We start from the raw sequence: 24,126 nt of genomic DNA, 5'->3' as shown, positions 1-24,126 counted from the left end.
GGGAATCAGGAAAGACGTACGGTAAAGGCCGTCAATTCCGTTTGTAGGTCAGTGGAGATCAATTGGGACTAGGACGATATAAAATAGCCGCGGGTCCTTTCTTTTTAGCTCTGATGATTGGCCGAGAATTTGTTGTCATAGTGAGAAGCAAATAAGCGAGATTGTGGCGGTCAATAAGGGTGGAGAGAGCGAGGCGCAAAGGTGGTGGATGATAGCGTGGGTGGAAATGAAGCTTCTTACTCTGATGGACAGCTTCTATCGCGTCTAAGCTCCCGCGCTAGCTCCTGCACGTGATGCGGCTCGCGTTATCGATAAGATGGGGATACGTCGATACGATAAAGCGCGACAACAGTTGAAGTTTATAGAGAATTACAATTATAGTGAGAGGTCTGTAGTTGAAATGTATTCATCTCTATCTACTAAAATACAGGACCATAATCAGAGTAAGACTTCGTACCAAACACATAAAAGCAACCTACCAGTGGGCAGGTGCGAGTTGAGAAATCATTAGTGTAAACAAGGTATAGACAATGCAGAAATGAACTATGTCCAGTAATAAATTATTTCGAAGATAAAAGGGCGGGTTGAAATAAAAGAAAAGATTGGTCATCACCTTGCGTTCATGGCCTCAGGGTGCCAGACCCACAATATCAAACACATACCCCATAACATCGACCACGATCACGCCAATGCCTTAGAGAAGTTAGTCATATCATTTTCATTTGAGCCGCCTTAATGAAGAATGAATCTTACCCATATACACGATTAATCTCGTTACCACCTCTACATCATACCGGACACGAGGCTTCTTGATCATCGAAAACATTTGTTCCTCGTCTTCCGTGGAAGTGGCACCGTTGGCTATCTCATAGACCCCCGAGGATATAAGGCCTGTTTGCACATGGGCTGAGGCATTGGAACTTTGTCTAGGGTTGACAGTTCCCATTTGCGACTCGTACTTCTCCAACTTGGATGCCGAGCGTTTGGTGGTAGTACCTTGTTCACCTGGGCTGATTAGAATTAGTTTGGACAAATAGGTCAGGAAACCTACCAGGAATGCCATGTGCATTGTCGGAGATGCTCTCGCGTCGTCTTTTTTCTCTATACGCCAATGTCTCATATGCATCGGCCTCGGATTGGGGCCCAATAGAAATAGCTCTTCGGCGGGGATGTCGAATTGATGTGAGAATGGAAGGAATGTCTGAGAAATTCGGTATGACCTCGTCATCTTTGAGATGTCCTGGTACTTTTCCGTACTCACTGATATGGTCAGTCATTACCTCCAAGGAAAAATAAGGAAAGACAAGGGAAGAATAAGAGGACATACGAGGCACGAGTGAAGAACCGGCGAGGAAGTAAAAGACCAGCCTTCTCGAGGCCGCGAAAGACTGGAGGCAATACACGCAACAGTAAAGGCTTTGTAAACTCCCTCCATGCAAAGATGATAAGGACACCGATGACAAAGCGCATAATAGTCTTAAACCAGCCTATATCTAGTCGGTACGGAATGGTGTCCGGAGTGAGCTCCGCCGAGCCAATAGTTGATTTGGATAAGTCCCAGGCTGCCACATGACAACCGATAAAGACAGCAGCAAAAGAAACACTGTCGTCAAAGCATGGGCAGTCGTCCGCCGGCTCGGGGTGTATTCTGATCAAGACGAGCACGACCAAGATCAAAAGCACTACTTCCTTTCCTGACGCACCGACAATCCAGGCGTCCCACGCTGGTCCATATACGATCTGAAACCATGCAATCAAAGCTCCTAACCCACTGCCGATAATCACGTCGAGGAAACCATGCATTCCACAATATAGACGGCCGATGATGATAGACACGGCGTAGGTATAAAGAGCTGCCTGAGATGCAAATTTGACGGGAGGACTCAATGTCGTATCCGACCATAAAAGCGACAGCAAATAAATTGCAACGGAGACTGCGTTTGTGGAATGCGTCGAGGGAAACCCATATTCTAATGCGGCCGACCCAGACATGGTAATTCGCTGAAGCGGGGGAGACAGAGGACGAGGCAGACAGAGCAAGTCTTTGAGGAAGCCACTAAAGAAGACGCCCGCAGCCAAAACATTGACCATTCTGGGACAGGCATCAGAAAATCACATGTCTCAAAGTATTGTAGGAGAGGCTAAAACCTACCCGCGACCCAAACTTGGATATCCACACCAGAACAGTACCGGTAGAAAGACGGTAAAGAACGTATGAGTGCCGAGATTTGCAGTGAATGCAAAGTATGAATCAAGCATAGGCGAGCGCACCTTGTCCTGAAACCAAGCTAGATAGGGTGTCTCGAATCGCACCACGGGTAGGATTTTTTGTCGGGGATAGTACCGCCATTTCGGAAGACTATTCTGATCTGGTCACGTTGGTCGCTGTAGCAGGTAATTAGAGCGCAGAAGATCAAAACATACAGTGATTCAAACTCCTCAGCCCAGCATCAGTCCCTCCGTTCGGTTTCTTGTCCATTGTGCGAAGCAATTGCGTGCGCCGTTTATCGAGTGTCGAGTGTGACGTGCTCCATTCGCCTTGACCATCAGCACATGCCAATGATAACCAAGCCAATAATGACCAAGTAAGTCCTGGCGACGACTTCAAGGATAGTTGTTCCCTAATAGCAGATGATGAGGCCGACCGAACAGTGTTGAGCGTTTGGAGATGTCGCTTACTGTCTATCCTCCATGGTGTAAACTAATTGATCGCTCACGACGCTCAGGCCTTAGGAGAGGAGCGCGGAGTGTCCCTGGACAGCGATTGGCTGCGGCTGTAATTGCGGTGGGTCGTTTCGCACCTGCCGTCCGTCAGCACGATCCTTCCAGCAGTTTAAGTGTTCTATTGTTCTACGGAGTACGAGTGTTCTCTGTACCTAGTACGTATATATATCTACAGTCTCGGCTATTGTCTTGCAGAGTATTCTCTGCTCTGACCACCGGCTATCTTCAAACAGCCAGATGAATTTGAGAAGCAAACTTGGTTGATGGAGGCAAAGAAGTAACACTATGTTTGGGTGGTCAATCTAGTTACGAAGCAGACATACATAGTACTGTGTACAGAGTCGTTCGCCAACTATCATAGGGCGTAGACCAAGCACACCGTCCTTACGTACTCTATAGTACTATTTCTTGCTAACAGGCCGTCCAGGCACAAATCCACAGCGGGGTAAGATGAAATGCAAAACATTGTGGTTGCTACACTACAGAGTACTCCGGACTGAGGTACTCTGTACATAGGCTATCAGTTAGTTACCTTGTACTACATAATACCACCCACCGTGGAGCCACGATGCCCTCTGGGACCGTTTCGAAAGACCGAGACTCGGATGATTGACCAGAAAACCATGGACAGGCCAGTAGCCACATCCAGCTGTCGTAACGCTCAGTCCATCGATGAGCGCAGCGGCTGTCGTATCCCGCGGCGTTGCCATGGCAATCTGCCCTATAAACACAACCTGTGCCTGTTTCACCTCAACCCCATCGACGCAATAATACATCGTAAACTCAATCAATCAGCTTGATCGAATTGAGCGGGTCGATAGATCGTCCATCTGCCTTGCGACAAGCCTTTGACTTATTTGTACCAAGGGTATGAGTTGGCAGTCAGAGTGTGGGCGCATTTAGAGTTGACTATCTGGCTATCTGCAGGAAAGAAACAAACCCAAACCCCTTCGTCCTCTCCCTCTTCCTCTTCTACTTTTCTTTTACCTTACTACATTTCTTCACATTCCTCAAGGTCATCTTATCTGCTGCAGTGATTAAGTCTTGTCTATCTGTTCACAGATTCATTGAGAAGCATACAATACCTACAACAATCTGTGATACCCACTCTTATTGTTGCGCAGCATGGCCACTGTGTACGACCACAACTATGCCCCTGGCAGACGGCACTCAGTTTATACTCACAGCGAAAAAACACCTTCCCCAACAGCGACTCCCCGAGGAACGCACGTCCGTAGCCAGAGCATCCGGGTCAGCAACGGCAGCAGTGCAACAGCCAGCACCAACACCAGCATGTCATCAGGAAGAATGTCGCAAGCTACCAACATCACCCAGCCGCCTGCCTATTCGAAGAAGTTTGTTGTGGTGGGCGATGGAGGATGCGGCAAGACTTGTTTGTTGATTAGTTATTCGCAAGGATATTTTCCAGAGGTGCGTTTTCCCTCTTCTCTGCTGCTGACGCATACTAATATTTGATATTAGAGATACGTTCCTACAGTTTTTGAAAATTATATCACGCAGACTACACATGGCCATACAGGCAAGACCGTCGAACTCGCGCTCTGGGATACCGCTGGCCAGGAAGAATACGATCGCTTGCGTCCTCTCTCATATCCAGAGACTGACCTCTTGTTTGTTTGCTTTGCAATCGACTGTCCCAACTCATTAGAGAACGTCATGGACAAGGTGAGTTTGCCTTTCGACGACCAAGATAAGAGACACGCTAACAATGCGAAGTGGTACCCAGAAGTCCTCCATTTCTGCCCAACAACACCCCTCATCCTCGTTGGTCTCAAGTCCGACCTCCGCAACAAACGCACATGCATCGAGCTCCTCAAGACTCAAGGTCTCACCCCAGTCACTCCAGAACAAGGCCAAGCCGTCGCACAGCGCATGGGAGCCGCTTACATCGAGTGCAGCAGCAAAGAAATGACTGGTGTCGACGAAGTGTTTGAGCTTGCCGTCAACACCGTTGTCGGGGTTGAAGAGCAGGGATACTATGGGCCTGGTCCCAGTAGTAAACGGGGTGTTACTGGTCGCAAAGTAAAGAAGCGTACTTGCAAGATTTTGTAACCTTTTTTCTTTCAGATCGATCGCCTGGATGCCTTCGATTGTCCTTTACTCCATTCCATCCCAATTTGGTGGGATTGCTTTTTTCTCGCTCTGTTTTATTGTCGTCTCTTGGACTTTATTCTCTGTATTTTTTTTCCTGCTTTTTCTTGTTATTTTCATCGGCCCATGAGGCACGGAGCATGCATGGAGTAGGCGTTGGCACGGACTGTCGGTCTGTTTTTTTTGTTTCTTGCTGTTAGCTTTGAATAAAAATATCTTCAAATAAGCTTCGCAGTAAACGACTCGTGAATAATATGTATTCGTAAATGGGTATCACTTTAACTCCAAACAAAACAACCAGACCGAAACCCCCGATCGACTATCGTCTATGCCCATCGTCTATATCATCATTCCTTCTGTATCCCTCCTCCACCCCGTCATCCTCCTCCCGCTTAACCTCCACATCATCATCCTCATCTTCAGCGCCTTCCACCTCTCCCTCACCTCTATTTTTCTGCTCCTGTTGTTGTTGTTGCTGTTGTTGTTGGTTTTCTTCACTCCCCATGACATTCTCAAATTGACTCCACAGCGCTTCGACAGAGGAAAATTCATTGCCGACCTAACGTCCAGAAGAGGAAAAATGTATATCAGCACTCATCACTCAACCCTGTATCGGGATGGATGAAAAGCGGAGGGGGGGGGGGGAACCGTACAGCAATGATACTCTCCAAATTCCGATTAAGACGGTTAATATATTGGAGGACTGATTCCATGCCCTATTTATTAAATCAAACTCGTATTAGCATTTTGAAGGGAATGATATGGAGGGGAAGAGGGGGGGAGAAACCTACAAGAGCGATTTCGCGCACGAGTTCGGAGCGTTGTGATTCGAATTCAGACCTTGGGTTGGTGTTTGAGGATGTAGAGGCAAACGCGGACATTCTTGCTGTTTTTCTCTTTTCTCTTGTCTTTCGGGGTGGTTTCGTTGGGAGTGGGGAGTTCTGGATTGCGTGATGGCGTTTAATTGTGGTTCGTGTTTGTGTACATGCTCAAAATAATTGAAGGCAGCTAAGCTCTACTTGATATGTGAGGGGATGGTTGAGCGATAAACTCTTAATCGGAATCCTTTTTCTACACATATGTATCAAATATTCTGGATTTTTTTCCCAACAAAGCCCCTGATGGTGTAGTTGGTTTATCACGTCTGACTGTAATGTTTCTTGCTATCAGAAGGTCCGCGGATCGACTCCGCGTCGGGGGAACACTCTCTTTTTTTTTTGCCAATTTTTGGACATTGGTCACACAGCTCTTGAATATTGGTGGGATCTATTGGAATTACAAAGGAGATGGTGAGCAAAATGTTGGAAAGCCGATTTATCATTTCTCAATTTGGGAGCTTTCATCGGAGTATATACAGAGTAAATCCATTCTGTGTTTTCGAGGATTGGTCAATCTCTTTTTCGAAAATATCAAGTCGGGACGCAGGAATAAAAAGGAGTGGGTATCTAACATGCCATGACAGGGAAAAACAAGAAAAAGAAAAAGGATCGCTATGTCGTCAAGTCGAAAGTATACAGTCTTGTTTAACAAGTACGAAGCAGAAACCGAAAAGTCGCAGCATTTTGCTTTTGTTTTTTTGGGGGGGCCGGTTGATTATCAAGAGTCATAAAGTGGCTGATGTTCATGGCCATCCATGCCAGCATGTAGTCTGCTGGTTCATGGTGGCTCATCCTGGCAATCCACCGCCAACCGTAAAACAGATGGACGGATTACCGTCCAAAACCGCCGGTTAACGTAAACCTCCTCAGCCTCTTCACCTTCGGCGCCGGCGATGTTGTCGATGATGATGATGGTGACGATGAGGCTGATGAGGAAGAGCTCTGCGAATCAACTACTACCGCATCACGACTCATCGACAGCCGCGGGTTGTTGCTGTTGTTGTTGTGGTTGCTGCTGGTATTGGTATATTCATGACTCTTCCGTGATGATGATGACTGTGTTGAGGAGCGAGATCTTTGGTGTTGTTGGATGGTAGCTTCTTGATCTGCGAGGACGTCTTCGAGTTTGACGTCCGAGTCGGACATTTGGTGTTGTTGGGCGATGGGGTTGGTTGTGTTGTCTAGGATTTCGATGAATTTGGAGGGTGCCATCTCTATTCACGGATTAGTATGTTTCGTCCTCCCTGATATCGAGGTGTAAGAGGGCATACATACTTGGTTGTGAGGTAGTTAAATGAGCGGAGTATATATAGTTGCTGAAGTCGAGCGACAGGGGTTATATATAGTTGGTTGTAACGAATGCTAGTAATCGCAATCACATAGTACGATTTTAATCAACTCACATCTGAAGAGACTGAAATGCCATAACCCAGATACGAAGGACAAGGTTCAAAAGGATCATCGACACCAAAGAGGAGAGGACATTCCTATAGAAACCTTGTTTACTAAGAATAGATGACCTCCATAGATCGATTGATCATCTTATCGATACGGTACGGGGGTGGTAATGGACCCCATTACCGGCTAGTCAAAGCGGCTAAAATACGTGAAATCAATACCCGATGAGCCACTGACCAAACGAATCCTCCTCGCCCTCCATCTTTTTCTCTTTGGTGGCCAGGTGGAAAAGTCAAATCGAGAAGAGTGCACTGCCTTACCTTGGTATTTCCTTATTGGACAACACTCGACAATCCTTCCACCCACCGGACATCACCTCTTATGGAGAGATGTGAGCAATGGCGTCAGTGGCACGGGAATTATTCTTCACATTTTGTGACATGGATGCTCAGCCGTTGTCAGATTACCCTCCTGTTGTTTCTTTTTAGTACGTACTATGAACGAACCCGTCAATCAGTCTGCCGGCTACCTCCGCGTCGGACAATCGCTACTGCATCGTTCCTCCTTTGGTTGAGGATTAAACCGGGCTTAATGCACGGCTCCGTATTTATGTCGGTTGGGTTCCTTACCCCGTTGGGGGTTGGCCAGTTAGATGGTGGGCTTGGGTTGAATCGATATCGATATGTCGCAAACTATCGCAAACCAATGTATCAATACCTACAACGAGGGGGAGAGGGGGCCCCCTTCTTCCTCACGATGAAACCGAGTCATAAGACCTACGTACAAGTACAATCTGGCGCAAAGTCAAGACCCAGAGACGCGTCACGTCGGATGGCGATGAGTCTGGCAGAGTCATGTGGGTGATCTTTGACCCTCTGGCCTTCGGAGTAGAGTTTGTACGAAGATGTATATACATCACATTGATCGGTGCTTGGTCGGGCTGTATGACATCATTGGCCGGATGTAGCTTCTCCGGCGCTTGCTGAGACATCCTCTGACAGCGCTCGAGGTCTAGCTCATTATTCTATTCTATGCGGTTCATTCATTCTACCATAATTCATTCCCTTCATGATCCCGTTGAAGATGAAGTTTCCCATTATTCGAGAAATGACGTCGCGAAACCATACTATATAGGTATTCGAGTAAAGAATGGTTCCGTGGGTCTCCTGGAGCCATCCAACGAACCTCAATCTAGGCCGGCTGATTGGAGGTCATATTCAACCCCAAGAACAGTTGATCTGTGCTCGATACACATCATCTACCCACTGTCTGCCAGTGCAGTAATTGGATGTATCACCAGTGAGGAATATACGTCGACCAGCTCACCGTCTCAAACGCACTCTCCGGCAGCTGTCTCAACCCAATAAAATCCTCCACCAGAATAATCGCTCGAAACACAGAGTACGAACTACATATCAGGATATTCGGGATGAGTACTTTCAGTGGAACGTCTAGGTCTGGGTCTCGGTCTGGATGGATGTTTCGTAGTCGCCAGGCCAGGCGATGTAATCGCCCTTTCCTCGCTAGAGGAGGAGCTCTATCTCGGGGTTGAAGTTCTGCGTCGTGCTCGGATAGTAGATATTCGTCCTTGTTCTGAGCCGATAATTTCGGGACGATAAAATAATGCGCATGCCAACAAACGCACATACCGGCAGTGCCAAAACAGACGAGATATACCGCCGCAATACGCCAGAGCAACTGCTCCGTCGGTGTTGGGAATTCAGATTTCCACGCAAACATGAACGTGCAGCTATATGCAACAATAATCGGCGTCGCAAGAATTTCCGCTAACTTATCGACATATAGGAAATTGTCAGACGGAAATCGATCATACGGCCGACAGGCTGGGCGACGGAAGATTGGAATGTGTAGGTAATGCAGAATCTGCACGTAGTACCGCCACAGACGACTGGCGAACCATTCGTTGCGAGATAGGAAGTCGAGGGGAGTCTGGTACCACTCTTGGTCTGGATGGGGATGGTATCGGGCACGTATATCTTTGATGGGAGTTGTGGTGGTGAGGATGATGGCGCGAGAGACGTCTTTGGGTTTGTGGTACCAGCAGTACGAGGTAATAAGGAAAATGATTATGAACGATAAGGTGGTCAGTTCGAGGGTGGTGATGAACAGATGGCTGGCTACGCGGCCGAAGCAGTTGATGGAGAACCAGATGGCTTGGATTATGGCGAGGAAACTAGACTACCCCGTCAGTGGTAATCCATGATGAGGGAGGTCGGTATAGAGATTACCTGGTAAACCGATCTGATTTACTTTTGTCTGATATATCCTCTACATCCAACTCCGGATAGACAAGATACCCATCTCGGACGAGATGAAGCAACTGCTCACTATCAATAGGAAATAATGGACAATCCGGAGTGTCAAGCAGGAATCCACCCATATCTGCAAAGAAGGCATGCGTCTTTGTCCAGTTCGTATATCCTGCTGCATGGAATTTCTCTTCCCCTTAGTCCTAGATATCCTCAAACATCCCGGATAGGAAGGGGATACACACTTTGACTGCAGCCCTAGCAGAAGTCCATTGTCCCAACGCAATAAACAGGAGAATCTCCGGCCCCAGAATCCCAATAGACAAGAGATAGAACTTATACAAGAATTGTCTGAATTCGCCGTCTGATCTTGAGGGAATGTTGGGATAGACCGAAGACCAGCAGCATAGGGATATGGTCAGCAGGCAGGTTGAGAGGATACTCCATGTTCCGCGGCCATCGGGTTCGGAGACCCATCTATCCAGTGATGTATTCGTGGAAGCCATCGGCGTATACTATATAAGCCCTTGGGGTAGAGAGGATGAGAGGAGGAGTGCCATATTTATGGTTGTTATATGAGGCTGCCTGCCTAGTCAGTACAGTACGACGTAGCTGCGCATTTCTCTATTTTTGGTATGAAGACAAGCATGATCGGCGTTAGCTTGATTCAAATAAAGCATTTTTCTGCACAGCCCTGGTATGGATTCCAGATAGATCATGCAGGTATGAAACCAAGTGGCTGATAGCCTAATATTCATATAGTCCAACCAATGAGACTCTTCCTATAAGCGCCGTCGCATTAACCCATGCCTTTCTGTTCGATACTGTGGCGATATGCCGTTCTCTCATCAAGCTTGGCCACGACTTGAGCATGGAAGAAATGCTTTCAATTTCTGAAGATTGGGAATTGGACCAATTATACTTACGCCGCACAAACTAAATCGGGCTACACCATCAAACCGGCACCTCTGCACACGGCTGTAGTCGCCATATGTGCCGAGAATAGAAAACCTGTTATAGAGAAATGAACAAGTAGACGCACGAAGAAACCTTGCTTTTAATTGTGTGAATCAAACAAGCCGCTCCATCAGGGAAAAAAAACGCCAATGACCTAGTATATCCGTTTCCGTCTCTGTTTGACTGGTTCTTTCTCTCTTTTCGTTGTATAATATGTCTGGCGACGATCGTAGTGTTCCATACCGTCGAAGCAAGGTTCGCATTCCCAGTATCCTTCCCATCTTCGACAAATGGACGAGTATCACGGAGCTGTTTTCCCCGACACAATACAGTGCGTACGCAGCGCACGAGGAACCACAGAACAGAATGCACCAAAAAAGCCACAGAAACTGAAAATATTCATCAAGTACCATATATAAAAAACATCACTTTAACCCCAGATCCGTCATTTCGACACCATCAGCACTAGCCATCCAGAGAATATTGTTACATCTGCCACCAAATACCCTGTTAGCATTCCTCACCCTTCAAGCATCATCTTCTAGAGGGGCGAATAAACGGACCTTATCAAAACCAATCCAAGACTACCAGTATTCTTCCCATCAATATATTCCTCTGTATCCCTGAGCAAAACGTTCATGTACGAGTCGATGCTTTCTAGTGTGCCGCGGTATTCGGTCTGGCCCCATTTGAGGCGGATGATGAGCTCGGTGCCGACGCTGTGAGTTGTTAGTATCGCAGATAGATTTGAATGGGGCTTTTGGGCTCTGGGTTTTGGGAGAAGAGGAGGGTCGTACCGGGCCTGGAGGAATGGGCGGGGGTTGAGGGGTTGGAACTGTGTAGAGTTAGCATCGTCTGTATACAGCACATAAAGTGTTTCAGGATTTTCTTCCTGGGAGGAGCAAGGGATATGCGTACACTCATTGTCGGCGCAACGAATATCAGTTGTCGAGTGCGAGGAAGAGAAGGTGTTCACGCGACGAGGACCAGCTCAAGATTCTGGCAATGTCTATCTCCTCGGTTCGAATTTGCTGATAACTCAAAGATTCTTGATATTTTTCGTATGGAGTTTCTCCCCCTAATATGGTCAAAGGAGAAATATCGTGCTGTGATTTTCTGGTCGTGATCGTCGGCTTTTGTCAAGGTTAAATCAGGAAGGGAAACCGAAAGCCGCAATATTCGTGATAAAGAGCTTTCCGACCAATCAAATCCAAGGATACGGTGACCGCCTTGATGAGCTGTAGCTTTCTTAGTGTTCAACCAGCTTCTCATTTTTTTTTTTTATATCTTTTTCTTTTATTGTAATAATGATTTTGAGAGTTACATCAAAAACGTTGCCTTCTCCAATACCGAGAGACACTTTCAGTTGTGACATCCTGACATTAACATCGGACTTCCTACCTAACTTACATACATCGAGCCACGGCCTCATCTCAAGAGCTCCTCATTGCTTTCTTCCAGGAATCAATCAATTACTTAACATTCCTAATCTCAAACTTGACGTCTTTGACACTAACTTCCTCACCCGCCTTCTCATCATAATCATACCACTCACCCTCGGACAGATCAATGCCCGCAAAGGAGGTGGTTGTTTCTGCTCCTTTTGCTTCCCAGTCTCCCTATCCATTCATCCCTCGTTAGTAAACAAAAGAAAAGACGTATTTTGCAAGCTTGGATTACAGGAGACGTACCTCAGCCTTGAACTCCGTAAACTCGAGACCGCGACAGTCGAGTTCAATGATCTTTTGAGTCTTGTTTTTGGGGTTCTCGGGGATTTGGTAGGCGTTTGGACCTGCTGTTATGGATGCCGAGTGTGTTTTCTATTCTACGCTGTCAGTTTTTTCTGTATGTGTTTGTTGCAGCAGAGATGTTATGTGCGTACACCGCAGAGTTTGCATTTCCATACAAAATTGGCTTCGCCGCGACTGCCGGGGATGTCATGTTTTTCCTGCACACCATCTTAGTCTTGGATCACCCATGATACCAAGCAAGTAACTACTTATAGGAGAGGAGACTTACATAACGATTAAAACTGACCCAATTGGGATGCTCCTCTCGGCACGAGCTACAGAGGACCTTGAAGGTGTAGTAGTATGGTTCCTCTTCTGTGTCCTGGGGTTGGAGGTTTGAGACACTGGGAGAAGTCAGTACCCACATACGATACATTCATTAGGCTAAGAGAAAAATGTGGTTACCCCTGCAAATCAGCTGTCAGAGTTAGAGAGAGCATTTTGATGATGTCTTTAGATATTTGTCGGTGTAGTAGGTAGTTGTTGATGATGTTGGTGCGGGGGTGAAGAACGGAGGGTGTCTTTTTGGAGAACAGTGGGGCATGCCGACAGCTCTTTAATACAATAATATTATTTCTTTATTTCTACAACTACGTTGGCAACTTTAAGAAATATTGAGAATAAATGCATAATTCCATCAATGCACTAGTTAAACAATTATATACACTATACACGCTGAATGCTAATCTATTTCATGATCCAATCAAAGATGGCTAACGGCCCCCTGTCCCAATGGCTTCGATGAGAAGGCATTGAAATATGCGTTCAATGCATCGACTGTACCACTTCCCTCGACAAGACGAACAATGCAAGAAACGTGGCTGTCGGGACGGACAACAACGACAGCACCTTGCTCAGGATTGAAGCCCAATTTCTCGTGGACAGGGAATTTGGCATGAGGAACGCGCACATCAGGGATATCATCGGCATAGATGTGATGGTGGTAGTCCTTGACAAGTTGAGGCAGAGATGTGAGATCAACTCCATTCTTCTCGGAAGCAAAGATAAAGTTGAGGGTAAAGAGCTTGGAGTGAGGGTTGTGGCGTTCAAAGTAGGATACGTCGGCAATATCAGGTCGGCGGTAAACTGACAAGAAGGACTTCTCCTTCTCGATATTGCTGGCAAAATCCTCGAGGGCTTTCTTGCTCTTTGATGGGGAACCAGCAAAGACAAAGAGTCGGAATGAGCCGTTCGCGGGCACTTCCTGTTCCAGGTGGACCATGTTGGCATCGGAGAGACGTGTGACGGTGGTAGGAGTGAAAGCCTTGCCAACCACAAGCTTCGCACCGTCGATACCGAACAGATGTGACTGAGCGGGATGGCTGGGGCCCCAGTTGATGACATTAGGTTCGTATGCAACTCCGTATCCACTCGTAAACTCGCAAGATGACTTGAAAGTCTGCACAAACTCGTCCTCCTCAGAATCGCCCGCTTTGGCATTGCCAACTTCCTCTGCAGTTGGGCGACGCTTTGAAAAGAGGGCGGCATATTTGTTGTCAAAGGAAAGTAAGTTCTCGGCGATCTGCTTGCGCTCTGGTTCGTATGACTCGAGGAGAGCGCGGTTGGCGAAGCCAGATTCGACGGCGTGAATCTTCCAGGCGAAGTTGAGGGCATCATGGAAAGCTGTGTTCATGCCTTGGCCTGCTTTGGGCTGTACATATTGTCAGTTAATTGACTAGTATCAAATCTGGAAATTCGAAACGTACGCTGTGAGTATGGCAAGCATCTCCACCCATGAATACGCGGTGGTCCAAGGTGTACTGTTCAGCAATACCCTGTCCAATAGGATACACCGAGTACCATTCGACTCGGTCCCATTGAATAGTATAAGGTTGTAGAATTTTCTTTGCAGCTTCTTGTACCTCCTCGACGGTGGCCGTCTTCCTCGGGTTCCAGTCAGGATCGGTCGAAGATGCGATTTGTACGTATAGTCGGACCATGTTGTCCTCACGAGGAATGACCATGATTGAGCCACTGTCTGAGTGAATGGTACATTTTGTCTACCAGAATTAGCAACAGTAACGTAAAAAACACACATGATTAGATACGTACCTTGATATCTGGGAAGTTTGTCTGAACAACGCCATCCATCACACCCCAAACAAACGAGATCTGATCTTTGTAGCTGATCTTGACACCCAACTTCTCTCGGACAAAGCTGCGAGCACCCTCTCCACTGAACAGATATTTTGCGCGCACATTTTCAATAACGTTGGTGTCCAAGCACTTGAGGCTAACTTCAACGGGATATTCTGCGTCTTTTCCACTGTTCTCAAAGTCGACAATCGTCCAGGGACGCTGAATAGTTGTGCCGGCCTTTTCAATTTCGTGGATGAACATCTTCTCGATTTTACCCTGGTGGACCAAGGCAGTGAAAGGGTATCTGGTGTCAATGAAACGAGGGCAACTAGGCCAGTTTCCGGTTCTGGTAATACCCTTACCACTAGGGAGAGGATCCCAAAAAGCGACATCGTACACCTTGGCAGGCTCATATGCCATCAAAGCACGCTTCAACCCCAGATTCCGGAGAATCTCAATGGAGCGGGGCTGAATACCGTCGGCGCGGCCAGTGGCCGTGGGCACCGGGCGGTTGTCAATGTGCTTGACCTTGTATCCCCAGCGGGAGAGACATAGTGACAGCAAGATCCCAACGGGACCCGCGCCAACGATGACGATATCGTATCTGTTTTCTTGATTTGCCATGGGTGTGGTGTGGGGTGTGTGGTGTGTAGGGTGAGGTAGGATAGGATAGAGTATCTTCTTTTATACACGGTCAAGTGGTTGGGGCATCAAGAGAAAACAAAGAAAAGTGACCGACAACCAAAATGAAAAAAAGAAGAATGGCGATATTCAAGGGAAAGGTTCCTTATTAAATAGCTGATGGGATGCCCGATGCATGGTGTATTCAGCGTATGGCCGGATCTCGAAAACGGCAGATGGTGTTAAATTGCTTACAGAAACATTGGTTTACATCCGCAACGGCCCACATGGCGAGAGAGCTGCTAGCCAAGAATGTAGGGAGCTGGACCATGGCGCCCACTCGGTGAGATGAACGATAGGCAGAGTAGACATCGTAGCAAATGGTAGCATTGGAAAAATGGACTGGGGTTCAGTGCGGGGAGATTACATGTTGAGTCTGAGGAGAGCAAAAGCAGTCGGTCGGGGATCGCGGCAACCGTTTCTCCACTCACGGTTAGAAAATCGGCAAGTGGAGAGACTTTGCAGCTGCCTGCTTCACCAGCCGCGAATGATTGCACCGGTTATTGTCAGTGCATACGCTTGATATTGATGCACTGAGTCTGGCATGAATTGATTCAAGGAACGAAATTCGGCATTCGAGATACGGCATCAGTCACGTGACTTTTCAAGACCTACTATGCTATGGAGGGCCTCCTCCAGGCAGGAAGGGTACAGTCGGAGTAGATATCTCATTCTTGATTCAAGTAGTTTTATTTGGAAGTAAGGGATAAAATTGGAATGAGCCGTAGTAGAGCATTGGGATCTAGCGGTATTGTTAAATATATCTGATGTTGAGCACATCCTGGTATAGCTTCAATTAGAAAGCACCCGGCCGTGACCATTGTCTTGATAGTTTTCAGATCTGATCATCAGCTCAAAGATTGGAAAGTCGGCACATCGTACGAGTTGAATATGGAGTCTGGTAGTGAGAGCAGTAAGAACAGTAAGAGCCAATCTAGTAGATGGCAATGTTAAAGCTCGAATGTGGTGTCGAAGATATCCGGTTCAACACCCATATATTCAATATTGACTGCAAAATCAGAGACGACGCAAGTCATAAACCATATATATATATGGATGGCCGCCAGAAAAATGCACCAAGTAAACAGTGACAGTCTGTTCATTGTGCGTTGTTATTGACTGAACTGTGACATCGTTGTTGTACTCATCGCCCCCAGCGATGAAGAGTTTTACCCACAGCAACAATAATAACAAGAACTTTTTTCTTTGTTTGTTCACCCTCTTCATGTTTTACCCAGACTTCTTCCATGTGCATGCACATGTTGACTTTGCTTGTTGTCTTTCCACCCTGGTTGTTCACACATATCAGATCTTCATCCAGACAAAACCATGGACAGGGTTTCAAAGCAAAAAGACGAGATACCACCCGATCCTGAGCAAGGCAACGAAACCAGGCTCTCTGATCTCGAAGGAGAGATTCCTATTCTCCTGCCTCGTTGTTACCATCCCGATGCCAAAGGGAATATGGTAGAGGATCCTGCCCCTGAGACTGCAACGTCGTCGCCTGCCTCCCCTTCGAGTCGACAGAGGTTTTCCTTTACTCGCACAGCACGAGGAGTCGTGGACTCGTTGCTACCAGAGCCCTTGAAACCACGTTATGTCAATGAGAAGCGTTCGGTGAAGATGGAACCCCTTCCAGCAAATCTTGTCAATGCTAGGATCGCCTCAATCTACGACGCGTAAGTTGAATAACACGGTAAACTTCCTCTAGGACAGGAGCTAACATGTTTTCAGAGTCCCCCAGCAGCCACGGCCTTCTTCGTCAGTATACGATGACGATGATCGATGGCCAGATTTGACCACAAGCAGTGGAAGTACCTGGCGTTACGAGGGTAATTCCTCAGGCACGAACAACTCCAGACGGGGCTACGGGCACGCCCGCCAACACATGCGCCCTGGCAACCCTGACACTTCGAAACCTCTCCCATTGGAGCCTCCCAATGCTGTCCACCTCAAATTAGAGCGGTCGCAGTACTTCGAAGTCGACTCTTTTCCTCGCCAAGATTCACGTCCTCAGACAGTCTTTCCTGGTGCGAGTTACTTGGAAGATCGCGAATCTATCCTAAAAATCAAGGAGAACAAGACTAGCCTTCGCACTCTTGACCAGTCTCAGACATCGTCCAACAACAACAGCGACATGTATTCGCAGTTGGCTGCTCTAAGAGTACCATTTCGACGCAGACACGCAGGTCGTTTGCCTCCTGAGGTTGATGAATACGGCGAGAAAGCCTCTCTCTTACAAACTTCAGAAAGCACCACCGCTATTACTACCAAGAAAGATCACGTACCCTTCGATCCCATCGATCCTTACCATCATAGTGGACAGCCAAAGAAGAAAGTACTGTATGGACCTGATGGCTACCTTGGGAAAAGCAAGGACTGGAAGCAGTCGAATTTGCAGAGGATGACTGAGAAGGTGGAATCGCTGAGCAATCGTGTCGTATGTTTTCTTCCTTGTATGGAAAAAAGAAAGAAAGAAAAATCCATAGACTAACATGAAACAGAAACGCGGCATCCAACGTACAGTTGAACGCGACCCTGATGACAATAGAATGGAGTTGCTTCACGGCATCGTCATGAAGCCAAGCATCTCGATCAACGTCGACCCAGAAGCTCAGTCAGAAATCTACTCTAAGCTCGAACTATTTCTGTGTATGAGCGCCAATGCGTATCTGCTCGTTCAGCTGCAGAACAACCGTTTCGTCGGTAACGATTCGATCAAGCGATTCGTTAACTTCTGGAAATCTAAGAACCGACCTCTCGTTCCCGAATTCCAGTTTGACTTAAAAACTCAGCGCGACATCATCGTGCACAATCTCAAGAACTTTGAGTTTCCTGGCAAGTACGGTCTAGATCCAGTGATGTTGAAGTCTACTTTGGACGCTTGGGGTAGCGTCATCAGCCAGCTGAATGTTCGCACCTATTGTTGGCCCGATAGCGCTATTCGCAAACTGTTCCACGATGTCGAGCCCATTCTCGAGATGCTCGGCGCTTCTAAAGACGTTATTGCAACATTTCTCGAAATCAAGCAGGTGGTCGTGGGGCTTGTTCATCAGGCCAAGTACAAGAAGAAGATGGAGGCACTGAAGTTCCAATCTTCTCAACGGGATTCGTTCTAGGGCTGATCTGGCGGTGGAAGCGTATCATTTTTGGCTTCTCTCAATCTTTGGTATCCATGATTGATTTGTTTGTCTACTTTTGGTTTTCGATGCATGTTTCGAAATGATCTTTCGGATGATCGAGTAATTAGTGATAGTTACTCCGTAGTTGAAATGAAAACAATTGAAAAAAGGTTGAGTTTACCCCTGGAATTAGTTTGGACAAAAAGAGGTAAGGGCGCACCGCGACGTCATCACCGCCTCGATCACATGCGCTGCACACATGGCAAGCGCACCGCTTCAAGTTTTTGCAAAACAGCAACGTGTCTTCGTTTATACTTTAAAAAAACATTGAGACTATGCTATCCGGACTGCTCCTCATTACGAGATTTCTATCACACGTCTGATCCCACCAGTATCTCGTGTTCTGCAGTTTAGTGCAAGCATGCCCCTGCCAGCCTCGCGTTGGTTGCTGCCTTGGTAGCTAACTTACTCGACGATTCTACCTTGAAATCGGAATATGGCATATTTGCCATGATACGAAATAATATTCAATATCTATATCAACTCGAAACATTTATTTGAGAGCACATCTACTACGAGTACGAGCACATCGTGAGAGTTATGTCCGGCCCGGTTCACACTTACGGCCCAACATGCCATCGATCGACGCCGAAGCAGGATCTCGTCGCTCTTCAATCCTCGCCCAATCCGCCTCAAGTCAATGCTCAATTCTTTTACACGTCTTCTCTTCCGATCGATGACCCATTGACTCCTCTTCCGGCGGCTACGACTTCGACAGTTTCGAGAACAGCCTCTTCCCCGCAACCTTTTTCAGCGCGAGATAATATTGCTTTGGAACAAGCATGGAGAGCACTTGCGGACGCTTCATCCCAGGAAGTAGGGACCGGAAAAGATAAAACGAGTGATCTAGGCACGGGTTCTAGACAAGGTGGCATCTTGGGCGATGCTAGTGTTCCTGGTGGCATGCCGATGAAGAGATCGGAACAGTTCAGCCGACTGGATAGATCCGGCCCGTCGACTTGGCCTAAGAAGAGAGATACATCTCCGTTGGGACGGATATTCAAGTCGGTCAAGAGGAATAGCATTTCATTCCCTGGTTCTGAAGATCAGGCTTCTAGCTCAGTGGGAGCCTCATCTTCGCGTGGTCAGGAGGAATTTGAAAATGTTGAGCATGTCGAAAGCATGGATTTCGGTACTGGAAATAGTGAGACGACAGCTTCTGAAACAGATGAAGCAGTCACACAAAATGCAACTGTTAATGAACCGGATACTGAATCATCACCCGACGGTCCGGAGGATCGCTCAGCGAGATACAAGATTCCAGTAGGAGTTTCGCGTCTTCATTTAGTAGAGCTTCCGGGATTAAAGGTAATATAACCATATGCTTGCTTATTGTTCAGTTGCTAACTAACACAGATGAAACCAATCTATTGGAGCCCGCTTCATGACATATCAGACGTCCTTCGTGCTACTTGGTTCTATAAAAACACAATGCTTCCAATTGAGCCACATCTTGCCAACGAACTTGAAAAAGGTTATCAGTACATGCGTGCTTGGACAGATACTTGGCAAGATGAACTCAACAGCTGCGTCGAACATGGAGCAGATGCTGAGATGAAGGTTGTATACAAGTTGTGGCAGGATGATTTAATTCCAAGTCGGCCAGAGACTGCGCAAGGTAAAATGTCCACAGACGTCTCCATAGGCGATGCAGATGTCGAAACTGAAGAAGTCACATTTGCACAAAACCTAGCAGCTAGCGGAGGCACGAAAACAACCGACCCAGGTTCCTACAAAAATGCCAGTGTTATCTACGTTGACGGTAAAGACGCTCAAATCCTTCGCCCAAGTCTTCTGCCCTCGGTCTCTAGAAATCGTCGACCGCTTAGCTCTATTCGCAAAGGACGCCAGATTGGCATTCCTGTGGTTCGTGGATTCGATAGAAAGCAATGGGATCAACTCCATCCAGTCAAGCAAACAAATATTGACATGAGGCATTACTTGACGCGTCCTCAGACAAGATATACCAGAGGCGAACAAATTTGCTATGCTTGCGATATTGAGGGAAGTCGGCCCAACCCATCGGACTTGATTCTTGTTATTCATGGAATTGGACAAAAACTCTCCGAAAAGATGGAAAGCTATCATTTCACTCACGCGATCAATGCGTTCCGGAGATCCGTTAACATGGAACTTAATAATGAAGAGATCTGGCCATGTATTCGACCTGATCATGGAGGTATCATGGTGTTGCCTGTTAATTGGCGGTCGACATTGGAACTTGCAGATGCTGAGATAGACTCGTTGGATGTAAATGACCCTACTGCAAACCACTACACACTCGATGATCTCACACCAAAGACGATTCCCGCGATTCGCACAATTGTCAGTGATGTCATGTTAGATGTGCCTTACTACCTATCTCACCACAAAGAGAAAATGATTCGAGCTGTGGTGAGGGAAGCAAATCGTGTGTATAGGCTGTGGTGTATGAACAATTCTGGATTTCACGAGCATGGCAGAGTGCATATACTGGCCCACTCTTTGGGGAGTGTCATGGCACTCGATGTATTAAGTAACCAGCCTACCAGCCCTCCTAGTTTCGACTTGCAGTCGGCTGAATTGCATGATGATATCCTTGAATTCGACCCGAAGAACGTTTTTCTCTGTGGAAGTCCTGTGGGATTGTTTCTGCTTCTCAATAAAGGTTTGCATTCTTTGCCTTCAATTTGTTCAAGGCTAACCTATGATAAAAGCGAACTTGCTCCCACGGCGAGGCAGAAACAAACCCGGAAGGGAAGGCGAGGATATGGAGAGAGGTGTTGCAGGGGAGGCCAAGAAATATGGTTGTCTAGCACTAGACAATCTCTATAACATTATGCACACTACAGATCGTATGTCTTCTTTAAAAACACCCATGCATTCACTTACTAACTCATATTAAACAGCTATCGCATACCAAGTCAATGCAGCAGTAGACAGTGACCTAGCCGCCTCTCTCAAACCAGCCGTCATTCCCAGCTCCTCATCATCCTTCTTCTCTTCAATATTCGGTTTTAGCTCCAACAAATCTATGACTGCGGCCGGTCTATCAAGCACAATGCTTCCCTCACGACCCGCAGCCGTCACAAAACTACCATCCAACGTCGAACTCGAAACCCACGACTTCACACGTGAGGAGATTGCAGAAAAGCGTATGCAGCTTTTGAACGACAATGGTCAAATCGATTATTTTATATCTGGCGGTGGGGGACCGCTAAATATTGAATATTTGAATATGTTGAGTGCTCATAGCAGTTATTGGATTCTACCGGATTTTGTGAGGTTTCTTGTTGTTGAGATTGCGCGACGTCAGGATAAAGAGGGGACATTGTCAGTGTTGAGAGCTGAGAAGAAGAAGGGTTGGAAGACTTAGACCTTTTCACATTATCATGTGATTGTATCTTAGAGTATACATATACGGTGCATGATAAACCCTAGAGTATACATAGAAACATACGATCTTCTCATTCAATCATCTTACCATCGCTCTAGAGAAATGTCAACTAATCCTCCGCTATCAACCCACCCATCAACAACGCCTCCACGGTCTGGCCCTCCTTTACCAACCCTTGTCCTGGATACAGAACCAACAACGCATTCGCCTTCGCCAGACTGCCAACCCTAGAGCTTCTCTGCCCAACACCCGTCATCCCCGTACTAGTCGCATACAACCTCCCATCACGACGAGATGCGCTCACAATAGCGCGATGATAGTCCGTCCGTTTGGCATCGAGCGGGATTGCGTGTGTGAGTGTTGCTGTTATAAGTGGTAGACCCAAGCCCGAGCCTACTGTGTTGTTGATAGGAGAAGCGTTTTGATTTGCGAGGCCCATTAATTTGTGTAGCGATGGGAGAACGAAGAGGTTCAACGTGACGAGGGCCGAGGCCGGGTTTCCCGGTAACGAGAATATGAGTCTTCGCTCCCTTTCCTGCTGTTGTCCAGAGACCGACGACGACGAGGAGGAGGAGGAGGAAGGTTTGTAAGGCACACTTGCAAACGTAGTCGGTTTGCCGGGTTTCATGGAGACTCTACCAAAATGAATTGTGCCGCCTAGGGTACGCTCGATGGTTGGTTTGAGGAGATCCAGTTCACCCATTGATACACCCCCCGTTGTGATAATAACATCTACAGCGGGCTGAGAAGCTGATGTGCCGCGCAATGCGCCCCGAAGAGCATTCTCGAGTTCGCCGGCGGGTGTGTCTCGGGCTATACCAAGGTCAACGGTCTCAAAGCCCCAGGCGCGTAGGCAGGAGATCAAGGATGGCCTGTTAGAATCACGGATTTGACCACCATAAAGAGACACGGGTTCGTCATGGGGGACTAGTTCATCGCCTGTACTCATTACGCCGACAGTAGGTTTTTTGAAGATTTTCACGGTTCTTGTACCCGTCGACGCGAGGAGGCCGATTTCGCCGCCAATGGCGGATATCAGGTCCCCCTTTGACAGGATTTTTGAGCCTTTGCTCACGTCACTACCTGGTTCGCGCACGTTTTCGCCGATTTTGATATCATCTGTCAATATTTCGACGGTTGCTTCTTCCTTTCCGTCGGGCGTTGTAGATGCGAGAACCGTGTCTTCGACCATGACTACGGCGTTTGCGTTTGGTGGTAAGGGTGCACCAGTCGTGATTCGTGCGATGTTCCCCGGCTCAAGGGGTGGAGGCATAGATGTTGCTTGAGCGTGTGAGACAGAAGCTACCGGGAAAATACCCTTTGATTTGGGTCCGGTTCCGTCGTTGGGTACAATGATTGCGTATCCATCCACAATACTTGCACGATAAGCTGGTACAGCCTCGCGAGCATAAATGTCTTCGGCAATCACTGAGCCTACGAGATCGGTGGTGACAGGGATTTCTACAATTGCGGGTTCGGGTGTTTCTTGTGCGATGATTTTGAGGGCTTCTTCGACTGAAAGCATTGGGTAAGGCGAGGAGCGATATCTCCTGGTAGGACCAGCGTTGGGGTCGTTAGATTGTGGTCGATCTTCTGGAGATGTGTGTGCTTTTGGAATTGCGTGTCCGTGGTCGTGATTTGGGTGATGGTGATGGTGGTGATGGCTATGGCTGTGGGCTTTTTCCTTTGCGGATTGAGACGATACCCCGGCATCTTCTTCTAGTTTCTTGATCCCCTTTGCGTGGATTTCACGCGAGTTTGCACCAGCGGCTTGGATACAAGCATGCGGGAGGAGATTGATGACGGCTTCAAGATTCTCCTTGGCACCTTTTGGTGACCCTGGAAGTGTGATGATCAGGGACTGGTTTCTTGTTCCTGCCACGGGGCGAGCCATCATAGCAACTAAAGTTTAGTTAGTTATGTCAACCAATGTGATATCTGTTCGGTACATACATGGAGTCACTTTCAAAGATGCGGCAATCATGCCGTGCCTATGCTAATTGTTAGATATGATCACAAGCTACCCAGAAAGATGGATACATCTTACACAAGTCCCGGCGCATGGCGATGAATCAAAGGTGATATTGTCTGTATTCAAATCTCAGAGTCAGTGACATGTCAATACAACATGCACATCTAGACGTATACAAACCTCCGGCGTCCCATCCTTAACCGCAAACCCCGTCCCACCACTCGTCAAAATCAAATTGAATCGATCATCCTTATTATCAGCCCATTCCTTAACAGTATTCTGAATCTGATCAAAATCATCAGGCACAATCTTGACAATAGGTGTCGCCCAGCTCTTGGAATGTTGGGGTGATGCGAATATCTCTGTCAAGGCCGGGCCAGACTTGTCACTTTGCGGGTTGATAGAGGCGGTATCTGAGATGATCAGAATCGCTGGCCGTAGAAGGTCTGTAGACATGATGTATATATCGATTACGAGTACGAAGGAAAGAGGTGATACATGCTCAATTCACAGGTAAACGTCTGTAAAGAGTTTTGGAGTGGTTGTGTAAAATTGGTGAAGGGCTTGGGGTAGATATATATATTATGTGCCCCACATCGACAGCATGTGTCAGAGCTTCTTGCTATGTACATCTCCGTGGAAGTACGGGCAAATTATCGAGTTATTCTGATGACTACAGTACTATCATTTTCAGATGAGTTTGCTAA

The 24,126-nt window shown here is 47.2% G+C and overlaps 11 protein-coding genes and 1 pseudogene across 12 annotated transcripts; 4 read left to right on the top strand and 8 right to left on the bottom strand.

The window, feature by feature from the left end:
- Positions 1–628: 628 nt before the first annotated feature.
- EYB26_002159 (uncharacterized protein) lies at positions 629–2,693 on the bottom strand (the record flags this gene model as incomplete). Its single annotated transcript, XM_054261465.1, has 7 exons — positions 629–693; positions 754–1,005; positions 1,052–1,260; positions 1,328–2,092; positions 2,153–2,369; positions 2,425–2,621; positions 2,680–2,693. 7 exons carry the CDS (start codon positions 2,691–2,693, stop codon positions 629–631), a joined length of 1,719 nt encoding a protein of 572 aa, XP_054117440.1.
- Positions 2,694–3,849: 1,156 nt separating this feature from the next.
- EYB26_002158 (uncharacterized protein) lies at positions 3,850–4,797 on the top strand (the record flags this gene model as incomplete). The annotated part of the gene is made up of 3 exons (XM_054261464.1): positions 3,850–4,155; positions 4,207–4,410; positions 4,462–4,797. 3 exons carry the CDS (start codon positions 3,850–3,852, stop codon positions 4,795–4,797), a joined length of 846 nt encoding a protein of 281 aa, XP_054117439.1.
- Positions 4,798–5,155: 358 nt separating this feature from the next.
- Positions 5,156–5,717, bottom strand: EYB26_002157 (uncharacterized protein; the record flags this gene model as incomplete). Its single annotated transcript, XM_054261463.1, has 3 exons — positions 5,156–5,395; positions 5,490–5,552; positions 5,628–5,717. 3 exons carry the CDS (start codon positions 5,715–5,717, stop codon positions 5,156–5,158), a joined length of 393 nt encoding a protein of 130 aa, XP_054117438.1.
- A 234-nt stretch (positions 5,718–5,951) lies between these two features.
- EYB26_002156 lies at positions 5,952–6,040 on the top strand (annotated as a pseudogene). The gene has a single exon. The product of its transcript is annotated as a tRNA-OTHER (tRNA).
- Positions 6,041–6,545: 505 nt separating this feature from the next.
- Positions 6,546–7,176, bottom strand: EYB26_002155 (uncharacterized protein; the record flags this gene model as incomplete). The annotated part of the gene is made up of 3 exons (XM_054261462.1): positions 6,546–6,928; positions 6,990–7,030; positions 7,118–7,176. 3 exons carry the CDS (start codon positions 7,174–7,176, stop codon positions 6,546–6,548), a joined length of 483 nt encoding a protein of 160 aa, XP_054117437.1.
- A 1,229-nt stretch (positions 7,177–8,405) lies between these two features.
- Positions 8,406–9,888, bottom strand: EYB26_002154 (uncharacterized protein; the record flags this gene model as incomplete). The annotated part of the gene is made up of 3 exons (XM_054261461.1): positions 8,406–9,306; positions 9,362–9,570; positions 9,628–9,888. 3 exons carry the CDS (start codon positions 9,886–9,888, stop codon positions 8,406–8,408), a joined length of 1,371 nt encoding a protein of 456 aa, XP_054117436.1.
- Positions 9,889–10,764: 876 nt separating this feature from the next.
- EYB26_002153 (uncharacterized protein) lies at positions 10,765–11,263 on the bottom strand (the record flags this gene model as incomplete). Its single annotated transcript, XM_054261460.1, has 4 exons — positions 10,765–10,831; positions 10,903–11,058; positions 11,137–11,174; positions 11,258–11,263. 4 exons carry the CDS (start codon positions 11,261–11,263, stop codon positions 10,765–10,767), a joined length of 267 nt encoding a protein of 88 aa, XP_054117435.1.
- Positions 11,264–11,811: 548 nt separating this feature from the next.
- On the bottom strand, positions 11,812–12,569 carry EYB26_002152 (uncharacterized protein; the record flags this gene model as incomplete). Its single annotated transcript, XM_054261459.1, has 5 exons — positions 11,812–11,958; positions 12,031–12,159; positions 12,222–12,287; positions 12,359–12,473; positions 12,535–12,569. 5 exons carry the CDS (start codon positions 12,567–12,569, stop codon positions 11,812–11,814), a joined length of 492 nt encoding a protein of 163 aa, XP_054117434.1.
- A 263-nt stretch (positions 12,570–12,832) lies between these two features.
- On the bottom strand, positions 12,833–14,832 carry EYB26_002151 (uncharacterized protein; the record flags this gene model as incomplete). Its single annotated transcript, XM_054261458.1, has 3 exons — positions 12,833–13,780; positions 13,836–14,129; positions 14,182–14,832. 3 exons carry the CDS (start codon positions 14,830–14,832, stop codon positions 12,833–12,835), a joined length of 1,893 nt encoding a protein of 630 aa, XP_054117433.1.
- A 1,386-nt stretch (positions 14,833–16,218) lies between these two features.
- On the top strand, positions 16,219–18,008 carry EYB26_002150 (uncharacterized protein; the record flags this gene model as incomplete). The annotated part of the gene is made up of 3 exons (XM_054261457.1): positions 16,219–16,568; positions 16,624–17,329; positions 17,394–18,008. 3 exons carry the CDS (start codon positions 16,219–16,221, stop codon positions 18,006–18,008), a joined length of 1,671 nt encoding a protein of 556 aa, XP_054117432.1.
- Positions 18,009–18,611: 603 nt separating this feature from the next.
- Positions 18,612–21,426, top strand: EYB26_002149 (uncharacterized protein; the record flags this gene model as incomplete). Its single annotated transcript, XM_054261456.1, has 4 exons — positions 18,612–19,379; positions 19,428–20,718; positions 20,768–20,905; positions 20,960–21,426. 4 exons carry the CDS (start codon positions 18,612–18,614, stop codon positions 21,424–21,426), a joined length of 2,664 nt encoding a protein of 887 aa, XP_054117431.1.
- A 130-nt stretch (positions 21,427–21,556) lies between these two features.
- EYB26_002148 (uncharacterized protein) lies at positions 21,557–23,875 on the bottom strand (the record flags this gene model as incomplete). Its single annotated transcript, XM_054261455.1, has 4 exons — positions 21,557–23,349; positions 23,401–23,438; positions 23,495–23,535; positions 23,600–23,875. The coding sequence occupies 4 exons, from the start codon at positions 23,873–23,875 to the stop codon at positions 21,557–21,559; spliced, it is 2,148 nt and encodes a 715-aa protein (XP_054117430.1).
- Between the last annotated feature and the right edge of the window lie 251 nt (positions 23,876–24,126).

Source organism: Talaromyces marneffei, chromosome 1, assembly GCF_009556855.1.
Source record: "Talaromyces marneffei chromosome 1, complete sequence".
NCBI classification, from domain to species: Eukaryota; Fungi; Ascomycota; class Eurotiomycetes; order Eurotiales; family Trichocomaceae; genus Talaromyces; species Talaromyces marneffei.
The sequence above is the reverse complement of the archived record's forward strand: the minus strand, read 5'-3'. Positions and strand labels throughout refer to the sequence as shown.